This window comes from Mycteria americana, chromosome Z (assembly GCF_035582795.1).
Source record: "Mycteria americana isolate JAX WOST 10 ecotype Jacksonville Zoo and Gardens chromosome Z, USCA_MyAme_1.0, whole genome shotgun sequence".
NCBI classification, from domain to species: Eukaryota; Metazoa; Chordata; class Aves; order Ciconiiformes; family Ciconiidae; genus Mycteria; species Mycteria americana.
Genome location: NC_134396.1, coordinates 78,683,901 through 78,706,234, shown reverse-complemented (window position 1 = coordinate 78,706,234; position 22,334 = coordinate 78,683,901). Strand labels below are relative to the sequence as shown.

Genomic DNA, 22,334 nt, shown 5'->3' with positions numbered 1-22,334 from the left:
TCAAGCCTAAGAGATGCATTCAGAATGAATGGCTACACCTGTACTAGTTCGGGCAAAGAGTGATCTGGCTGGGTTGGGGGGAGAGGCTTTTGAACTGTAAAGTAAGTAATCAAAACAGGGTAAGTGGGCCACTGATTTTTATTATCAGGCAAAGATGAAATAGATGTGAGTTCTGTCTTCCTACTCATTCCAGCAGATCTTGTTTCAAAGGCTGATCAAAATAAGGACCAGAGCCTTGTCACGCTTGCCATCAGGTGTTTGCTATTGGACTTCCTTTGGGTGTGTCTGTATGCATAGGTACAGATAGACGCTAGCTCCTCTGTCCCTGTGCCCTGATGTTTGGCAGAAGCCTGCTCCTGGGCGCTGTGTAACTTCATAACCTCAAGCACATGATTGTGTTAACCTTCAGTAGGAGACGGACCATGTTCTTGGGCATGGTTCCAAGCGCTTGTGGCCTCCCTGTTGGGGTGGGCCTGTGTGTGTCTAGACCGGAAGGTCGATAGAGCAAACGTGGATTTTCTTTAATCTGCGTTTATTACAGTAAAGAAATCCTTTGAGTAATATGTTCCTGATTTTTGAGAGCTACAAAATAAGATGCAAGCACTTAAAGTGAGATAAACATGAGACACTATTTGTTTGTCTGTGAAATCCCTGTTCTTAAACAGACTGCAGGAGGGGCCTATGGGATCCTTTCTAGTCCGGGAAAACTGGTTAGAAGTCTGAGGTCAGATGACAGCTGACAAACCTGTGCCTTAGCTACTAATAAGCATTTCGAAGTTGTAGTATTAAAATAAACTATAAGATTCTTCTAGTATTTTTACTAGAGTCAATACAAGCTGAATAGTTTCCTATTTCATTACAAAAAAACCAAACCACTGCAGGCTGAAAAACTTAAAATATATCGAGTGCATTAATGCTGTGTCGTAAGATTTTTAAACATTTTTGAGCTAACCTGATGTCATGTTGTTGGTCTTAGTATCTCTTCTTTGTTTGGCTGCAGCCTGTCAAAATGATTCCAGTAGCAACTGACAGAACCACTTGGCAAAGTGTTTTGTATATATGTATACACTGTAGCATCCATGTAGCAATGTTTTTGTAATGCTTTTTCACAGCTCTTTCTGATCATGTTCTCCTATATTGTCAATTCTGATTTTCTAGAAAGAAATCCAGATGATGCGTCTGCTTTCACAATGCTTGGTTATTTGAATGAGTATCTGCATCTAAAAAGGCAGGCAACAGAAGCCTATGAGAGGTAAGCCATACACCCTGAAAAGTCTCCTGATAGAAGCTCCTTGACCTCTTTTTCCCTGTACCAGCTGAAAAATTAAGGGTTTTTCATTTCCTTTGGTAAACCTTGCTTTCTCAATTCAACAGTGTGTTGCAACTAAGTGTACTGTAAGGGGAGGTGTGGGGATGTTCTTATATCTTATGTTCAAATATCTGCAAATTTGGAAATGCAGAACACAGAACTGGAGAAGGCATTCCAAGGCTTGAGTGTCTTACCAGGATATTTACCTAATTCACTGTATGGGATTTAAGTGAAATTTTGGTTAGCTCCGTTTTAGTTTTGGTCTCTATACCATTCTAATTAGTGGAGGTGGTTGGGCTTTGTTTTGTTTTTTTTCTTCTCTCCTTTTCAAATGGTATGGGGAGGTGGCGAAGGAAACCATATTTGATGAAGATGTTTGCTGATGCATTAAAACTGTAAAATAAGCTCTGTTTGTTACATGTACATTACAATTACAAAGCTTAATTAGCATCGAAAAGCTTCCGCATAAAACAATTGTCCATTCTGCTCTGAGAACTATTGTCAAATTATGCATGTTATAGTCAGATGGTAATTATTCTTAATTGTGGTTATTTTCAGGGCAGCTTCATTGCTGAAAAACTCTGAAGATACTGAGAAATATAATACAGCAATGCAAAACTATGGCAGGTCACTGTGGTAAGTGTTTGTTGACATGTTTTCCCAGCCCCTCACTTCAGCTTTGGATGTACTGAATGCAGTGGTGCAAAACATGGGTAAGGTGAAAGGTGGTTGCTAAAAATAATCTATTAAACATCATTCTTAATTGTAGATAAGTTTGTCTGAACTTTGTATGTGCTCCAGAAATGGGTATTTAAAAAAAAAAATATCAGATTGCAAGGAATTGCTGTATGTCTTCACAGTTTACAACATATCAGTGATTCACTTATCCTTAGCTTGATACTTAAGTGCCTTAACATAGTCTGCACAATGTAGCTGTTGTATGGTCTCCAGAATAAATTGATTTTTTAATGATCTCCACACTTGAGACACACAGTAGGCTTAGTCTGAATAAAATAGCTGCTTCAGGGTTTATTCGCAATCCCTTCTACCTGCCCTTTCAATTTGTATTGACTTGTACAACCTGAAGCATGTGGGGTTGGGGTGTTGTGTACATGTATGTGATCTTTCTGCCGATGACCCTCTCTGCTGCAATCCTACTCACAGTTCTAAATTCCCTTCACAATTCCTTTCTGGTTCTGAGGGAACTCAGGACACAAGTCTTAATAGATGAAGACTTTCAAACTTCTCTTTGGTATGAGATAGCTCAAGCTCTGCTAATTAGATTTTTGTCGGCTCTCTAGGGCTATATTCTTAAGTTTCTGTACATGACACTGGAACTTCTAGGCTGTCATAAAGTGATAATTCATTCTTTAACTTCAGGGAAGATTTTAGAAGCAACTCTTCAGTTTCCTGAAGTGTCAGGTCCAAGCTGTATGTGTGGTGATTCCTGTGTGCAACTTACACAAGAGCAAAGCTCCAGTAACTACTAACTAGTTCTAATAAACACAATCCTGTATAACTTCTTCCGTGGTGGTCTTAGAACAAGAATGCTATATCTCTGTCTGTACGTGCACTTGCCTGCTTTGCTTCTTTCGTGTTTCTCCTTTGCTATTTTCTCCCACTCCGTTGTGTTGGCCATTAAGTGATATCCTTACATATAGCTGTCATGCAGATGGGGAGAACTTTTTCCTGTCAATTATTCTCCAACAGATATTTGGAGAGAGTAACTGCTTATAACAGATGGAGGGTGGGGAGTATTGCACATTCTTGTCCTAATCTTGCTCTTTTCCAGATGTCTGCTTACAACTGATGTGGAAACGAGGTTACTGGTCTGAATCATAGCAGCTTTTGCTACATCCTTCATACCAGTGACTATTTTTGTTTTTACAGTGCCCTTGGTCAGTGTGATAAGGCCATTGAGGTTTACACATCAACACCCCTGACTGAGTTTGATGGCATTGTGGGGATAGCGTTAGCCTACTTCAAGAAAGGACTCTTAAAAGAAAGTATCAAAGGTGAGCATCTGCCTAATTCAAAGCGTTATGGATGGGACACTTCTCTTGAGATGAATCTTATCAAAATTTGTTTGTCTGACCAACCTAGCTGTAGTTCAGTTTCACTCTTGCAGTCCTAATGCATAAGTACCAATTCCACAACTATTTTAATCATTAGGCTGTTCAGCAGGATGCTAGAACTATTAAAATGTACAAAGGGAAGCTACATTTCTTCAAGTGTTTAATTCTTGTCCATTAAGCTGTTGTGCTCCTAGCTTCCCTTGTTCTCAAATGAAATGGCTTTCCTGGAAAAATCAGTTCTGGGTAGAAGATTAATGTGTTGTTCAAAGCACTTTAGCGCTAAATGTAAGTGCTGTATCGTCATGTTCTGCACTGCTAAGATGTAACACTTCACAAAAAGGTATACTGAATTGTCAGTGTAGAAGTGTAAGGACTCGCAAAGGAGCAGCCAGCTCAGCTTTTTAAATAACTCTTAGTTTTTAATTGGAGTGATGTGTGCCCATCTGAAGTACTGTTTCATAAATAAACTATCACAGGGGAGTATTTAAACTGTATTCTTTAATGTATTTTCTGGATATCCCAATATTGCTTTTCAGTTCTGTTTCCACTTGCTACATATTAAACAACTCCCAGGCTCTAAACAGCCCTGTAAATTTGGCATTTCCCAACATACAGTTACTTCCAAAGTCTTAGTCAACTTTTTTTGTCATCTTCCTGTGATTTGAGGTGTGAAAATATAGTGAATCTGAAACAAAAGTGCCCCTGTGTGTGTGTTCTAATATCATGCCTTTCTAGAGGCTTTATAAACATATTTTTCCTCCTGCTTCAATTCTGTGTCTTGAATTTTTACCAGCTTATGAAAAAGCCTTGTCTGTTGCTGAGTCTGAACAAGATAAAGCACATATCCTGACTGCCTTGGCAATAATAGAGTATAAACAGAACAAAGTGGATGCTGCAAAGGCACTGCTGTTTAAATGGTGAGTGGAGGGAATGATAATCAATATATGATGTTTTGTTGTACTTCTGAATCCTCAGATTTACTTTTTGGGGGATCTCAGGTGGATATTTTCTTCTTGTGTTGCAGATTAAAAGTGGGAGTGGATGCAATGTTCTATTAAGCTTATTCATGTGATATATCTGTTTTGTTTTATGGCCTGTGTCTTCTTCCATATTCTTAAAGCAGTATGGAGCGGAAGGGTTAGTGGGCTGGGCAGTTTGCATGTCTAATATCATTGAATGGTAGTTTTAATAGGTTTATCTTTTAAGATAATATTAATCTGTAGTTGTCCTAAGCACTAGGCAATATTTTTGCTCTTTAGCTGTAAGAAATCTAAATGACTAATGAAAACAATTTCAGTTTAAATAGTCAGAAATCTCCGGAATAATTGTGTTCCAAGTGTCATAGACAAGGACAATCTTGTATCTTCCCCATGAAAAGAAACAGATCTGTATCAGTTGTTCACTTAAGTCATGAATGTCTTTTTTTTTTTTTTCCCCAGAGCTGTGGAGGCTAAAAGCTTGTGAATCTTTGTTAGTCTCCTGGTAGCTATGGATTAAGAGCTAACATCTCAGCCTTTCAGGATTAACTCTCTGTCAGTAGAGAACTCCACTAGTGGCTGTACAGCCTCTGTCTTGCCAGTAGACTCCTGAAGTTACTGAAATCATGAAAGTCCATGACCTAGTACACTCTAAATCCTGAGTAACTGATGATTAACTAGCTAGAGACCTGATATTTCCTACATCCTGTTAATCACTGCACACTTCTATTTTTGTCATAAACATCAACAATGAGAATTTTCTACATGACATTAGTTGTTTGTGTTTAAAGAAAAACAAAGTAGTAAATGGTTTAGGAAAGTAATACTGCAGTGAGTATGTCCAGACCTGAACTGAAAGCACAGCGCTGCAAAGGTATACAGTGGATTTTAGTAATAAAAAAAATGGTGCATTCTAGTCCAACAGACAGATGTCTTTATTGACTGGAATTTATGCTAGATGACTTAAAGGGCCTGAGTAGGACCTTGAAAAAGAAGCCGCCTTTCTTCTTTTCTCATGGCCAGCTTGGCACAGAGATTTTTAGCAGTGAGTATGTCTTTATAGCTAATATGATAGAATCCCACTTCTTACTTGTTGAAGAGCAGCACCTTTGCACCAGATGAACAGCCAGCAGTATGTTAAGTTTATGTTTAACAGCTCTTAGAAATTTCTCTTGCTAGGAACTGAAAACAAACCATAGAATTGGAAGTTTACATTCTTGACTTTTTTTGAAGGCAAGAATCATTAGAAGCTTGATTAGGAACCTATAGTCACCTGATAAGTGAAAGTAAGCAGCACTTCATTCTGTAGTTATGTTTAGGACATTACAGTGAAGTAAGTCCAAATTACTGTTGCCATGCACTGTTTTGGTTTTTGCCTCCATTCAGTTTGTATTGCAATTTACTGAATTGCCTTTATTGTAAAAACACCTTCAACTAGTACATCAGCTAAGGTCTTAGATTTTGGTTATTTGTACTGAGCTCACTGTTTGTTTTCACCAGAGTTGAAGATCAGGGGATAAACTTGAGTTAAGAGTTCCCACCTATACTAGAAAAATTTGCTGAAAAAAATCAGTAACTGTATCTAGTAGGTCTCCAGTAAAGCTTGGAATGCTATTGATGGGAGATTAAACTGCCTCTCATAATGAAATGAATGGAACAGTGCCACTGATAGTGGTACTAAAGCTAATAGATGGTGGAAAGCATGCTCAAACTACCTTACATTGGAACAAATCTTGATGTAAACAAGGCATAATCTCAGAACTTCCCTGTTCTCAGAAAGAGCAGTTCTATGCAGCAGGCTCATTTCTGGCTTTTTTCTTTCCTGGATTTCTGCTGCAAAGCTGTAAATAGGCACACTACAACTCAGGTTTGATAGTAGTTAAGAGTACAAACATCTTCAAGAAAAGAAAACTGTTGTCGGTGTTACACTTTGTCTCTTACCATTCATTTTATGTCTGCTCCTGAAGGACAATTAATGTGTCAGAGTCTTGCCAAGTGGTTACACATTAAAAGCTTGAGTGCTGAAACAGCACATAACCACTGCTGTTTTCCATATCCTGAGATCTCAAGGATACTGATCTAGCTTGATCCACGATCCCACAGTGAGAGGCTGTTATCTCTGTATACCATACATGATACATAGGAGCAAGAGGACTCAGAAGTAACAAATACTGTAATGTTAACAGTAAGTTTAATTTATGCTCCAAAATAGCATCTCCTTCCCTCTCTCTGATTCTACAGCTCATTAAAGGAACCTAGTATGGAAAGTCTGAAGGCCTTGTGCACACTAGGGCTGGTAAAGCAGGATGCTACACTTGCAACAGCAGCCCTAAAAGAATTACTGAAGCATGAAAAAGGGGAGGATAGGATTTATGAGAGGTGCCTTATTGCATCTGCTGTTTATGCATTGCAAGGTAGAAATGTGGAGGTCCAGAGAGAAGTCTCCAAAGCAATACACAGGTATGTGCTTTGTCTTTCTTTAGATTGCTTTGTAAATATGTTGCTTTGATTACATTGAATAGTAAGCAAACTTCTGTTCACTTTCAGCATTCTTCTAAAAAAAAAAAACCCAAAAAAAACCCCCAAAACTGTTCTTCAAACCTGAAGTCCTCATCTAAGGTTGTAGCATCAGTTGACAGAAGCTTGCTTTCTGATTTATGGGATCAAAGGCAGAAGTTTCATGGCTTGTTTGGGATTTTCTTGTTTTGTTTTGGTGGCTTCTTTGGTAGCTACATCAGTTCACTGTGCTATAAAAGCATTTTTGATCATATGTAGCAGAACCTTCAACCTAGAAAACCTCTAGGGCTTTTATTTAATATTTAACAGCCTCTGAAGCTGTTCATTCTGTTAGCTAAATGTCTGTGTTTAAATGTGTTTTGATTGGCCTTAGCAATATAGAAAGGGGGAATTTTAATCAGTGCCTTTAAGGAAGCCACACCTCATAGCCTCTCCAGGTGTTTTCAGAAACTATTCTTTATGCAAATTGTTTTTCTCCAACTGCAATTAAAATTTGTTGTTCTTGAGACTACGAGGACAAGACCTGTAGTCCTAGAATTTATTTATTTTCTTCCCATGAATATTGATACGTGTACGGTACATTTTATTTCTTTAGCCAGCAATATAACTTCAATATTGTGGTGTTTGTTTTAAATTACTACCCATGTCTATTTTCAACCACACTGGGTTGTTTTCATAATAGAAAAAGATCCATTTGGGATTTATAGCAACTGCCTACTGAGTCATGGGAGACCATGTTCATATCTAAACCAGAAAGTCTAATATCGTTGTTCTTTTCCCAGTAACCCTGATAATCCTGCCCTCTGGTCTCTTCTGTCTCGACTAGTTCCACTGTATGCACCACAAAAGTCAAAAGTAAGTGTATTGCTGTAATACACATGTGCTGTCTACATCCTGAGTAGTCTGTGTTGTTTCTTCACTAAAAAAACCCCCACCCTTCAGTACATGGACATTCACTAGTTAGTATGAAAACTTAAGGCCTTACATACACAAGCACATATGGAGCAATGCACAGGTACATACTGAAATTACATATCCAATTATATTTGCATCTTTCATGGGTTAGCAATTCTTTATCTTCTTGAAATAAACTTACAGGAAAAATCTACTGGAATTATTCCAACAAGAAAAGGCTGTACTATGTATATGTTTTTTTGTTTAGTTTTATACATATGTATGTGTGTATATAAATATATATTAAGATTTATGTATGTTGAATTTTGTTAATCTAGTCAATTTCACTTTTCACATTAGCCAGTATTTCCTTGCCACTTTTATGCTTATTATTAGCTCCTTTCCAAAAAAATACTCTTTGTCTTAATTTATGTCAATTATATAAACAGAAATAGCACCTGAAAACAAACCCCATTCTATATGGGGCTAAAATTAGAAACACAACGTATGGACAAGCTCTAATCCTGAATGTCTCTTCCTAATTTTTCGTAAAGAAATCATGCTATAGGCAAGCAAGATCTCATTGTGCAAACTCTGTATTTCTGATTAACAAAGATACAAAGATCTTGGCAATACATTTTGTATAAAATGTCTTAATCAGTCATATAATCAAATCAATTTTTTTTTTTTTAATCTTACAGGGGGGAGCTGTGGCAGGAAACGTCGCACGTGTACTTGATGTAAACCATGGAAAGGTTTGGCTTTCTTAAAATGCCGACTTTATAATTCCATAAGCAATCCTGAAATTAATTCCATCTGATCACTTGTAGTGTTAAGTCACTTTTATGTTCTGTTTTATAGGAAGTCCTGCTGAATATTGCAGTTAATCAGTTGGCAGCAGGATGTCATGTGTTAGAAGATGAGAAAAACGATCCTCTGAAAAATATTCAGAAGGCAATCCACCTCTGTCCAGGTTATTCTTGTTCTCAAACACAGTAGTTATTTTTTTTACTCATCAGTAACAAAATTATTGTGCTAACAAAAAAATCTACTTTCCTTGGGTTGTTCTGTTGTTTTGGGTTGTCAGTGTATGTTTTGGGGAGAATGCTTAGAGCTGAAATTTTAACTGTCATTTGAAGTTTAGACACAGGGAATTAGACTAGACAAGACGAAAAAAATCGCTGAGTTTTAAGGCTTGTTCTGAAAGCATGGGCAATTTGTTAATCCCTCAGCAGGAGAAGAGATAAGTATTATTTTGTATATTAGACAAAAAAGAAAAACCCATGTTCCCTCAGAGTCAGTATGCTGCACCAAGCAGAAGTGATTTATTCATCTAGCTTGAGAATTTGGATTAGAAATGTTCTGTTACAATATGCTGGTTATGAACTACAGGCAACTGTTCGCCTGTTACTAAATGGTGATCTTCATTAAATGTATGAAGCGCAAATCTAGTGGGGTTTTCAAGTGCTAATTTGCACCTGATAGGGAAATACCAAAACTTGTTTCTTCTGCAGTAATTTTGCTCTGGTGCATTAGTGTGGCTGCAAGTTAAAAATTTCAATTACTTTCCTACAGGTACACACAAGACTATGACTGCTATTCAAAAGCAGTATACTTTACATTTTACTTAGTTAGATCTTTAAGCTTTCTTTTGTTTTGCTGGCAAAATTCATTATCGTTGGGATGAAAATTTACATGGGTGAAATCTTTAACTGAGCTCTGTCCAGTTCAGGACAGAGACCACTCTTCCAGTCATAGTTGCTCTTCACAGGGCTAAGTCAGGGTAAAGCTGGCACTGGAATTAGCTGACGCTAGAAGTAGGCACCTATCACCGTAACTTGCATGCAGTGGTCAGGCAAGACTGAGTCTGTATGACTGAAAGCTGCGGATGGCATCTTGGGATTTTTACTGCCACTGTTATGCAGCACTAAGTGATAGTCAAGTTTAATCTGTGTAGTCAGAAGAAAACTGGCAGCTTCAGGTTAGCACACCAGTGGCTATGTGAAAAATATATGTTGGCTTTAGAAATGGCATCTTTGTCTTAGAATTTGAAGAATCTTACTAGTTAGAGGCAAATAGTTATCAGCTGCCTTGGGCTGAGCTGATGTAAGGGTCTGATTGACTTACTTGCCTTTTTCTTGCTATCTCTTATTTAGTGTGTGGTTCCATTGATGGCTATGTGTTTATGCTTAATCTGGTAAAGACCATTCCAAATGAACTACCAGCATATTTAGAATGGGCACGAGTTGCCTTTAACCATTCTTTTCTAGATAATCCTGCTGCCTGGGCAGTGCTAATGGCAGCCTGTCATGCTGAAAACACCGTGGTCTGTCTAAAAAACACTCAGCCGAAGCGAACAGATCTAGAGATGACACTTGTATCTACAGTTTCAGCCAAAAGTAAGCTATACAAGTTTTCTAGTTTAAAGAAATAAAATAAAAATTAAATGCTCTGAGCTTGCAGTAATACTCTTCTGAATTTCAGAAACTTGAAAGTAAGCTGAGAATTGCTTAGTAGTGGTTTGAGCTGTAACTGTATTTTATCACATAAAAATGCTAAATCCTAATGCACAGCTAGGGTTAATTACTTAATTGCAGCTTGCTTTCCCCTCCAAAGCCTCAAATGCTTTTTTAAAATAGTACTTCTGAACTCTGATGCCTAAACGGATGGATGAATGTATTACAGCACAGGAACACTGCTTACAAGGAAAGACTAAAGTACTCTTGAGTTCTGTAACTTTTCCTGTAGAGGGATAACCTCAGCTTCAGTCTTGCTCAATGTCCATAGTGTTTTGAAAACTGGCATTAAAATTCCATGTTTGGTTCATTGTTCTCAAACCGTTAACTTAAATGGTGTATTCTTTTTTTGCCTCTTCTTGCTTTTCCTTTTACTGTCTCTTAATGTTCCTACTAATGAAGGAAGCCATGTCAGGTTAATACTCCTAAAAGTTCTCCCTTACCAGATCTAGAGCATGTGACATGGTATGGCACTGCAGCATAAACAGTAATCTGGTTAAGTGTTTTATCTGTTTTTGCAGCTGGACAAAATAACCTTCCACATAATTATATCCGGACTCTTGAAGACTGGTGTCTATGTCAAGCTATTACCAGTCTAGAGGAGACTGGTAAACTCTCAGAAGCTGAAGCTCTTTGTACCAAGGTATGATGGCATCGTACTGGCAGATTGTGGTAGAATTGTATAGAAATCATGATTTGTGTGCATTTTACAAAAAGGTAGTCTTTGATTTAGCAACTGTCTATCCCATCAGAGCTACAAGATGCAATAGTTGTTAGCATTTTCCCCCCTCCCCAAGATACTTACTCTGTTTGCAACACCAAAACTGTGTTAATAGTTGAAACAAGCAGCGTATGACATGACAAAGCTAAGTCTGCCCTTCCTGCCTTTTTTCACTAGCCTACTATTACGCAAAACACTACAGAAATTCAAGGCAAGAAGTCCAGGTACGAGGCTTGCAGGGGACTTCAATGTCTTCTGCTCTGTTGTGTTGGTACTCCATTTCCAAGTCACAAGTGGATGCTACAAGTTTAATTATTAAAAACAAAAGTCTTGAGGCAACACAGTTGGGAAAGAGGACTGGGGTGTTAACAAGCCTGAAGTGTGTGCATCTGTATGTGTTTCATGACTTGGCAAAAGATAAGCAAAAAACCAGTTGGACTCAGCAGCACACATCCCTGACTTTCATTAAGGAAAATGGCCAATTCCATGCAAATGTGCTCCTTGCTTATGGCATTTTTGTATTAGTGGGGAAGGGAGTTAAAAGAAAAAAACAACACCAAAAAAAGATTTTGTAAACATGCTGGTTTTCTAGGGGGAAGTACTTCCTTGTCTCTTTCTTTGCTTGGTGAGGAGGTGTTTTCCTTTTCTTGCCAGCATGCCTACTGACCTGTCTTACATTAACAAGGATATATCCTTGTTATCTGGTATCCGGGCATGGGGGAAGGTTATGGTGGGTTTTGCTTGTTTTGTGTTAGTTAAATAGCTTGGGGAGAGAACATTCAGTGCCTGCAATTTGTGAAGAAACAAGAGGTAACGCCCTCCGGTACTACAAACTCTCACTGACAGTTTTGGACCCCAGGATTCTCAGAAAGCAATATAGCTGGGAATGATGAGTCAGGCACTGCAGTCGTTCAGTTTGAGACAGGCAGTGTGATTCCACACTTGTTTATGGGGGAAAACAGCAGCAAATACCAGCAGCTTCTATTGTGTTTCAGAAAGTCTCTGCACGTCTGTGCATTCTTTGCAAAGCAGCAGCTTGTTAAGGACTCACAGACAACATATTTTTTTTTTTAAAAAAAATAGGTGAAAAGTACAAGTGTTGTTTCTTAGAACAGATCTGATTTGAGTTATAATTCTTGGAAGTATTGTGATTTGAACAGGTAAAATAACATGTAATGTGACTTGCAGAAGCTTCACATGCTTCACCTGAGAAGGGTAAAGCAACAGATGGCTAGTTTTCTGTCTTTTCTTTTTTGCATGAGTTTGTTCTGAAAAATACTCTATAGGTATCTGCTGTTATTGAAGAAGAAGTGTTTAGTAAAGTGCTTCTGTTCCTGTGAGAATAAAGCACCTTAACTGGGAGAACTGAAATTGGTTGGAACATACTCAAGGTCACTTTTAGCCACAGGACAGATTTTTGCCTTCCTTAGCTCAAAACTTGTAATGACTGTGAAGCCAACGGAGAACTAGAGCTCTGCCATTTACCTATTTGTCTTTCAGAAACCTCTAAGGGTAGGACAGGTACAGAATTTAGGATAGACTTCAGATGTATTTCAAGGACAGAAAAAACATTCTCTATTTTCATGTATCAATTCCTGGAACTCTCCTTTGTGCAGAGTAGGAGGAAAATGCCACGTTGTAAGCTTCCTGAGAATGCTTTCAATGCTGTTTTCTGTGAAGACTGAAATGGAAGAATCAAAGTATCTTCGGATATTTGGAAATGATAATTCTGATATCATGTTGAGCCTTGTTTTGGTTTTAGGGTTTAAAAAGCTGTCCTGAGCACCCAGCTCTGTTTTTGCTTTTGAGACAAGTTCAGTGTAAGCAGCTACTGCAGTCTCACAAAGAACTTCCTGACACCATCCTGGAGGAGCTTCGCAAGACAGTCATGACCAGTTCAGCTTCGGTTGCAGCCTGGCAAGTAAGTGTGGATTCTCTCCCTGACTTTGGTGTGCTGCTCTCAGCAGAGTATGCACTATAAGTGGGGGAGAGTTTGTTTCCCTGTTTGCTTTTATTTGTCCGCTGACAGCCAGTGACAGAAAAAACAGCTTGTATTCAATTCTTTATAAAGTTGTAATGTTATGTTAACTTTCTTTAATAGTTGAAATAATAAGGACTGTTTGTAAGAGCAAGCAGACATGGAAGCAGGAGAATTACAAACTTGAGATAAACTCCTGGCACCTGTGTCGTTAGGGTCCTGTGTCTTGGCATGTGAGCAGAAACCAGTGAAATATTTCATAACCCATAAGAATAGATAGAAGAAAATAGTTTCCTAACATAGTAATATACAATTCCTTATTTAGGGTCTGAAAACCCAAATAAGTAAGTCTCTCTCTCCATATTCTCCTGGTGTCAGGTGTCACTGTTCTTTTGAGTAAGTTGAGTATACAGGGAAATCACTCCCAGTAACAGTGTTCACTCACTCCCTTCCACGAGAGATCATTTTTAGTTAATTTGAACGTGCTATAGCTTGCTTCATGTGCTGCTTCTGTGAGACAATCTGAGAAGTCTGTCTCACACATGCCAAGAGATCTTCCTGGTGATGCAGCATACTTATTTATTTATTTCCTACCGTTGCTGTTAGTTACAGTTACTATCCTCCTTTACCAACGTTAGCAGCTCGTTGTTTAGAAAAGTTCCGTGAACTTTTAGATTCCTTTATGTAGTTGCAGGATTTATGATGCTCCCTCTGCCTATGGAACAAATAAAACCCTGTTTGTGATAAGATTTGCTAAAGTTTATTTCAGTTTTAGAAGATCAGTGCAAGGCTGCTGTGGAGATCATTATCTCACTTGTTATAAGGCTGCAGAGCCTCTTCCCTTCTGGAACATGAGAGTATCATTTGTGGAAAGGTGCTTTTTTTGATGCATTTTTCTTTCGCTTGTGAGGCTTCATCTTTCTGAACTGCAGAACTCAGATTGGATTTGCAAAATGTGGGGGCATGCAAAATATGATTGTATCCTCTATTTTAGTAATATATTTTGAAAATGGGATTAGGGCTTATATACATTGTTCAAGCATCCCTTGCACACCCAAGTGTCATCTTGCTTAGAAGCAGGGAGAAGAAGTGAACTGAAAGTGTATGTGGTTTGGAGGGAGGTAGGGGTTGTTTTGTTTTGTTTTTTTTAACCCAGGCCACAGATAGATACCTCTCAGGAAGATCTTTTCAGTCTTCAATTAAAGAAGATATTTCTCAGGGGTTGGATAGCATTCTGAAAAAGCCTGGCTGCTACATCTGTTCCTAATGGATAGATCTATGCTTTTATGTTTTCTGGCTCTAGACTTCCTAAGAGTTTGATAAACGTTTTGTCTTACTCGGAAGTATCCATCCTGATGCCTTACAGTTTTACTAAGTTAGAGGGGCCGTTAACTTTGGTTTTTGCTTAAGTTTCTGGCTTTTGTCTAAATGGTTGTTTTGCAGGTTTTAGGAGTGTTGCTGAACTACTGTTCTGATGGCTGTTCTACTTTTTGTGCTGTGGCTTACCAGGAAAATAGAGAAAAGCTGGTCTTGGCAGAGCTGCCGTTCTGCCTTTGCATGAGGGTTGTCTTCTCCTTCACATCTTTGGTGCTAGATATCTTCAGCTGCAAAGAACTGCAGCCAAGGAAAGCTTTTTTTTCTGCACATGAATGGATGTTTTACTTTACAAAGCAGTCCTGCAGCTTGATATCAAGGATGCACAGTCTCACTAGTGCTAATAAATACTTTCTAGTGTGCCTCTTCTTAATGATAAATAACTTCTATGCACCAGAAAGGGTTAAGAATTTTGCCCCTTCTAACACCAGGCAGTCTTTAGCTAGCAGAAGTCTAAGGACCTTTGCTTAAAATCAAGGGAATTGTTTTTTAAGAAGTTGCTTTGTTTGCTTGGTGATCCAGCAAAGAATATTTCTAAATGTGGCTTATACATCTTGATGCATATCATGTACATGTCAGGGATTTGCAAACTTGTGGCTGCGGCTGCTTCAAAAAAATGTGATGTGACTACAGGATTAAAGAGGGAGGAGTTAGAATCCTTTTCCTTCTTTTCATGAGCAAATCCAGGACCCCTTCTGCTGTCACAGCAGGCAGCAGCGGCGTGAAACTCTGCACAGATCCCAGTGTCTACTTCCTTAGCCCCATCTACCTCCTCCAGCATGACCCTTCTGGGTCAGAAACTGTAGCCCAACCCATCATCTGAGCTCAGGCTCACACTGTAATGTCTTTCATGTTCATGGCATTACTCAAATGGGCTGGAAAAACCTTTGTTCCAGAGGAAAAATTATCTTTTAACCTCTACAGAACTTTTAGAGACAAATGAGGCACCACACAATGCTCTTCTAGTCTGAAGGATGACTTTCACAAAGCCAGTCACGTTATTTGTTCACCTGTGAGCGATCTCCAGATTAAGACAGCTGTCAAACAGTTGTCCAGGGGTGGTCAAGGGAACTCGGAAATAAGTTACTGTAGTGAGGTGTACTGCTAGCTCTGCAGCAGACTACATTTTCCTGCAGGGTGGTGCGCAGTAAGTTGTTGGAATGAGGGCTGGGTGGGTGGCAGTGTGTTAGCTAATAGTATGCTGTGGTACTCTCATAAATTGAACTAAAAGATATTACCTAATGGATGTGTGTTTTGGTTGCTCCATAACTGATTTTGTTGGATGTTTATTTTCAGTGGCTGGCAAAAGTGTATCAGTCTCAAAGAATGATGGTTGGAGCAGAGATGTGTTACAGAAAGAGTCTGCAGTTGGCGTCACAGCAGGGCAGCTGGAACGGGAAGTTATCCAGTCTGCTCAGGCTAGCTATGCTCGCACTGGAAATCTGCATGGTAGGATAATCAAAATTACATAACTGCATGATTTCACAGGAGTTCATGGGATGTAGGGCTTCTGCAGTCTTTAAATGAAGTCCCTGTGTAAATGAGTTTGCATTTTATGAATGACAACCAGAGAATAAAATGAGACTGCAAGGGGCAGTGGACTGTTTTTAGAAGGTTTCTTTGTATGAGAAGTTGCTGCGAAATAATCACATAGAACCGCTGTGTACATAAAAAGCTAACTTGTTCAATAAGGCTTATTTCTCTAATAACAGATTCAGTTTGATCATCCAAATTGACGTACCCTTCAAGTCTCTGTTCTCTTGTTCTGACAACTGCCTTAATAAACATTTTTCCCGCACTGGTGCCTGGAGACTTCAGTCAAGTTTCAAGTAACTTTATGCTGTATGGTCATTTCTATACATGGTGCCTTGCCTTGAAGTATAAAAACAATCTAAGGAAAGTGTATCTTGTGGTATAAAGAAAATTATTATTCTCCTTGCACTGAGGGGCCAGGTGAACATAGCTCAAATTCTTGGCGAGTGTCTTCTCTTTTAGCATTGTCACTCTAGAAACTTGAAGTGCACTACCAGACTTCTTTAAAGCCTGGTGTAAAAGGTAGAATATGCTGTGATCTTGGCTAACACTTTTTCATGTATTTTAACAGATGATCGAGCTAGCAGCCATAATCAAAATCAGGCAAAGGAACCCCATATATCCTGAGTGCTTGTATGAGAAAAGGCAGTCAGTTTTACCGAGGATAAAGCTGCAAAGCTGTTGCTTCTGGTGGGAAAAGAGAATCCCCCTCAGTGTAGACAAGTTTCTTTCTCACAAGCCATATGCTTCAAACGGCAGAATTTGTCAAGTGACAGGATTTTTCCTCCCATGATTCTTCTGGCCATTTTCTAGTGGTCTGCTCCCTGTTTCCTATACCTCCTAAATGTCTCCACAGGTCGCAAGGTACCCTCTAACTTAATTAATACTACTTCTTCAAATGCTGGCCTGAATTGCCTGGGAATATACAAGACTTTGTTTAAAAATGTGATTAGTACGAGTTTGATTATCTCATCTCGGCTTTGTGCATGAGCAGAGCAGCTCATCCATGAATTTTGGTTGGCCTCTCTAATCTGCACTGGCTTAACGAAATGTACAAAAGCCTGGTGAAAACCTTGCTGAGATCCAAGAAGGCTCTGTGTTTGAAAATTGCTTGTCTCCCAATTATCTGTCCAAATGAAAATTTGGGCATCCCTTCCAGTACAGTAATTTGAATGCTATCCGGACACAATGGGGATAATAAGGTTTTTCTTAAGCCAAAAGATACAGAGATTTGTTCAATAGTTGCTCTATTAGATAATTGCCATCTTGGAGTTGGTTTTTACTTCTGGTAAAAGATGATGTCACTTCTGGGGGTAAATTCTACATTCTGGAATATTCTTGTACATGGGATGAAGATTTAGAAGCTGAAAAGCAAACAAGGATTTGTGGTTAAAATGAGCATTGCTAAAACATGTATGGAGAAATTAAAAAGATTCTTTGCATAAACGAGCAAGTGGAGTGCTGGCAAGACTGGTCCTAGAATATTTAACGTGATTTTTCCAGTGTCTTCTAACTACTGTGGTTTTTTGTTGTTGGGGTTTTTTTTTTAAGAAATCTCTCTATAACCTGCCAAATACTTTATATAACTCAGAACAGCTTGAATTAAACCTGTTCTTTAAAGAGCTGCGAACAAAAACTGATTTACACTATACACTACAATAAAGCCCCCTTTTTTTTTGTCCTCCCCTTTTATCATAGGCTAATGTCTCAAATGAGCACTGGCCATCCTTGGTTCAGGAGGCAACAACTGAAGCTTTGAAACTTTCTTCTTGCCCCCTGGCAGCTCTCCTGCAGGCACTGCTACAGTATAATCGCAAAATGGGAGCAAGGTATGCATGGTCTGTTAAGTTTAAATGGAACGCACTGTCTAAAGGTATCTAAAGCAGTCATTACCCCCGATCTAACTCCAAGAACTATAAGAAAATTGAAAACGGGAATTAATTCTTGAAGTAGTATGGCAGTTAAAAGAGAGAGGGAGGAAGGAGTTAGTAGTGTGGGGAGCAGCAAGCAGCAGAATCTTCCTCCTTTCCTCAAAAAAACTGTCAATGAACTTCATACCAAGAGCAAAACAGCTGTAAGACAACTTTTATTTTAATTGCATGTTACCTAAGTAAATTAATCAGGAAGACTATACGTTTCTCAAAGGTCTTGTTAAATAGCACAGTGGAAACAGGTATCACTGCCCTATCTACTGCTGGGATTCATTTTCATCCTAAATTGGGCTCACAGTCAAAGTTTGTGTTCATTCCCGAACAACCAGGTGCTCATTGTGGCTTTTTGAGGAAGGCGAGGAAGATCTGGGGGAGGGGGCTTGGAAGCCTCCTACTTTGTGAGTTTGGTTAATAAGTCTAGTTTGTCTTTTATAGTATTTTTGCTTAAGCTATGGAAAATTGGAATATTCTTGATGTAATTTCACCTGGTTTTATGGATATTTCTAACAAACTGGCTTACTTTCTCTGTGGACTTTTAAGAAGGTGACAGCAGCTTAATATGATTATGAAGGTTGTCAGTTGTAACAAAATTGGGCTGAAAACTCATTTATAAAAATCAGTCTTACTACAATTTTCAGATATTAACTTACATGAACAGTAAGGTATATCACAAGATCTAATTGATCTGCCTAGGTGTTTCAAAATCCTGAAACAAGAAATTAATCTTAATTACAAATAACAAACAAAAAACAGATGTAACCTCTCAACAGCCTGTTAAATCACAATGTACTGGAAAATCACATTGCTTATAAAGGACAGAATTCTTGGAACAAGAGCCAAAGCTGATGGAGCACCAGTGAATGAATATGACATCCCTAAACTTAATTGCCAGTTTTTACCAGATTTCTAATGACATGGTGAATTTGAAAATGTGTTGGTTAGGTATAAACGGGCGGTGGTGGAAGGTAGTATCAGCCAAATAGAATTTTAGACTTTGTGTAGTACTCTATTCCAATTTCCTTCTCTTCTGCAATTTCACATCTTGCCTCTGGGTTTGCAGGAATTGCAGTACTTTTTGTGAGTGCCTGGATTAAGTACATTTGTGTACAATGTTAAATTATATTGGGATTATTAAGATTTACTGTGGTACCTGCTTCTCTCAGGTGCACTGTCTTCCAAAAGATTTATTTCTTAGCTCTTAAACAGGAGAATACCTGCTTTACTTGTTCAGCACATCACATACTGAAATCAGAGGCTGTGCTGAGTTCACAGACAGCACAATGTTTATCATGTTATCGTAGCAGTCATAAAATCTGCTATGTCAACCTAGTTTGGGTTCCTTGCTAGTTAAAGCACTAACTTGAGTGTAATACATTAAGTGTAACAATGGTGGCAGTACTCCTTAGCGTTCTAGATGCACCTACGTAGGAAACAAAGGAACGTACAACTCTGCTCCCTCACTTTATTGAGTGGTATGGAAATAAGGAACTTCCCTTATTACTCCTGATCATTGTTGCTTGCTCTGGGATACTGGTATGTTACATGCAACCTAGTCAGTTGCATTTCATTTGAATTATGTTTTGATTATGCTTCTAGGGAGACTCGTCGAATGTTGGAAAGAGTGGTATATCAACCGGGGAATCCAGAAACCATAGTGTCAGTAGCACGCTGGTACCTCCTGCAACATCTGTATGCCAAAGATGATTACGAATTAATAGATGTAAGACAGTCTATTTTGTACAGAAATTCAATCTATTTGCATTGACTATTGTGCTTGCAACTTGGAAGTGGGGTAGAGGGAGGCTAGGGAGGTGCTGGTTTGCCTGCTCTAGAGGTTGCAATGTTTAAGGATTCTATACTGACAAAACGTACGTCAGCTTAGAAATTGCATCCAGTTTGTTTGGAAGTCTTCCATTCCTCCATGCAATACTAATGAAAAACAAACAGTAAAATCTCTCTCTAATCCAAACTGGTGGGAACTCTACTTGTGACTCTTCAGTAGACATGAGGACCATTTTATCAGAATTTTACCAGGACATATTAATGCACCGAAAATATTAATTCCCTCTAGCCTGGCTGGAACAGTGTTGTATCCTTGGCCCAAAAGATCTGAACAGTAGAGTGCTGTACTTCCTGTACTTAAGATTTTTATTATCTATGTAATGGTACGTTATTTTCAGTACACAGTGAATCGTACTGTAGTTTCTGTTGATAGTACTTGACAAATGTATTTGGTCAAACTCACAAATCCACACAGCTCTTTCATGTCATGCAAAGGGGAGTGGTTCATTTTGGGGTAATTGGAATCACTTTGCTACTCAAACTCTGAATACACTCTGCTAATAATCTCCTCACTGTTGCCACTGGCACGATGAGCTCTTTTGCCCAGATTAACAGCTGTTCCCTGGTGAAAGGTTGAATCCGTAACAAAGTATATTCGGAGATACAACATGTCAAGCAGGCTCAGCATTGACAAAAATCCATACGCAGACACACAGGTTCATAAAAAAGCTAGAATTAATGAGTTCGGATGATCTCATTGCACTTGCTTCTGCAAAGTCATCTGTACTCTACCAATGAGTACAATAAAAATAATAGCTAAAGATTTGCTCGATTTTACTTAATGGTTTTCCTTTTTAATATGTATAATGTGATTGGATTACCAGAGAAGTGCCAGAAGCTTATGAACATCTGTGAACATTAGGCTGTCATGGGAGCTTTTTTAACTAGTAGAAAAGCTGGAAACAGGAGGTGTGGAAAGTAAATCAAGGAAGGGTAAATTTAAATGGGGGAGGCAAAAGGATACCTTGGCAGTTTTGTTTACATAGCTGCAGAGAATGCTCCTGTTTGGCAAATTTAGATTTATACAAATGTCTAGCAGGAGGCAAGCGTGCATTGGCAGGGAGATGGGTCTCATCTAGCTCTCCTTGTTTCGTTGCCAGCAGGTAACTTGCTTGTCAAACTTGGTCCTAGCCTCAAGTAACAAATGATGCCGCTGTAGTGCATTGCAAGTGACTACAGGTTTAGCAAGTCACTAGAGGGTGGGGTTTTTAAGTGCCTGATGTTTTAAGGAAGCTGATGCGTAATGTTGAATATTTCCAATCTGGGTTCATGGGTTCCTTAATGTTTTAGGGAAGCTGCATAGCAGAAATTAAAATGCATTTGAGATTGCCAGTAAAATACTAGCAATAAAATTATTAAATTCTCAGGTTTTCATTGTTTGTTTTTCTCTGCAGGTGCTTGTAGAAAATGCCAAAGCTAATGGAGATGTTAGAGCTCTGGAACTAAATGAGATATTGTCAGCAAGTGCCTAGTATGGACTATCTCAAGTGAAAAATCTTCCATTCATGCAACTTAATCAGTCTACCTTCCAGGAGCATATGTAGTTTGGGGTTTTTTATTTGTTTGTGTCTGGTTTTGGTTTTTTGTTGCATCGATTGCAATTTTGTCTTTAGTTTTACTTTTTCTTGAACAAAAGTAGGTTATTTTCTTGTTGACACAGGTTCAACAGTAGAAATACAATTTATTTGAAAGGAAAACCCTGAATTTTGCTTTTATTTTCTTCCTCACTGAAGCTTGAGCGCTATTTGCAATGGAGAGTACTTGTCTGTGTTTCCCCCTTGGCCACACACAGAAGTACAATATTAACTGCATTGGCAGTGATGCAAGGTTTTCTTGGCACAGACTCTTACTAGCTAAGTAGCAGCAAACTTATCTTCCAGATACTGTAAAACATTTGGAGATTTAAAATGCCTGTATTCCACTGATATACTTTGTTTCGCAGTTGAGACCCAAATCCCCTTGGAACTTCATGTGTGGTGTCAGTTTATACTTTTTTAAACTTTTTTTTTTTTTTTTTAATCTAATCTTAATTACAGCAGTGTATCCTCTTGACTGCAGGCTTCAGTAAACATTCCCATGAAGAAAAGCTTGTGATCATCAGGGACAGGGTCATATTTATAAATGTGTATAACAGGCTGTATTTATGTCTTGGTAATTCTGCTGCTGACTGCTTAATTGGATGAATCATGACAGTGGATCTTAAGCTGTGATGTTATTTTGCCTCTATGAACATGAAAATAAAAAAAAATAAAGCAAAGTTTCTAATCTGTTGGTGTTACCATTAGAGATTTTCAAGCTGTTGATAAAAGTCACGATAGCTGTCCATTTCCTCGTTTAAAGTTTCTTAAAATTACTCTCTGTGCACCAAAGTCTTACAATGGCTCATACGATCCCATGTTACAGAGAAGAAAGGGCACTTCCGAGGCGTGCAGTGGGACTGCGCTGAACGAACACTTGGTTTTGGAACCAGTTGTGTTGGGCTGACATAAAGCAGGGTGCCGAGCTGGGTGCGTGGGATGTGCGTCTCTGCGACCAGCCGCGCGCAGTGATCTCTGGAAAGCGGGCGAGAGCCACGAGCGTGCCGCTGTCATTTTAAAGAGGAAAGCTAAGCTCAGTAGGCTGGGGTTTCTACTCTGTGGAGGTGAGTAGAAACCTCTCTGAATGGCA

At 38.8% G+C, this 22,334-nt stretch overlaps 1 protein-coding gene across 5 annotated transcripts in view; it reads left to right on the top strand.

The window, feature by feature from the left end:
* SKIC3 (SKI3 subunit of superkiller complex) overlaps positions 1–21,978 on the top strand; it is a 49,416-nt gene extending 27,438 nt beyond the window's left edge. For 4 of the 5 annotated variants that reach the window (XM_075488597.1, XM_075488595.1, XM_075488594.1 and 1 more), the window contains 15 exons: positions 1,159–1,252; positions 1,868–1,945; positions 3,200–3,324; positions 4,178–4,301; positions 6,603–6,821; positions 7,661–7,733; positions 8,474–8,527; positions 8,634–8,745; positions 10,043–10,171; positions 10,810–10,931; positions 12,772–12,930; positions 15,658–15,810; positions 17,593–17,723; positions 19,422–19,545; positions 21,062–21,978. In XM_075488597.1, coding sequence (XP_075344712.1) covers positions 1,159–1,252; positions 1,868–1,945; positions 3,200–3,324; positions 4,178–4,301; positions 6,603–6,821; positions 7,661–7,733; positions 8,474–8,527; positions 8,634–8,745; positions 10,043–10,171; positions 10,810–10,931; positions 12,772–12,930; positions 15,658–15,810; positions 17,593–17,723; positions 19,422–19,545; positions 21,062–21,139 — 1,775 coding nt within the window. In that variant the 3' untranslated portion in view covers positions 21,140–21,978. Of the gene's footprint in view, positions 1–1,158; positions 1,253–1,867; positions 1,946–3,199; positions 3,325–4,177; positions 4,302–6,602; positions 6,822–7,660; positions 7,734–8,473; positions 8,528–8,633; positions 8,746–10,042; positions 10,172–10,809; positions 10,932–12,771; positions 12,931–15,657; positions 15,811–16,465; positions 16,759–17,592; positions 17,725–19,421; positions 19,546–21,061 lie in introns of those variants that run through there. The other variant, XR_012773476.1, reaches the window with a different exon arrangement.
* Positions 21,979–22,334: the final 356 nt, after the last annotated feature.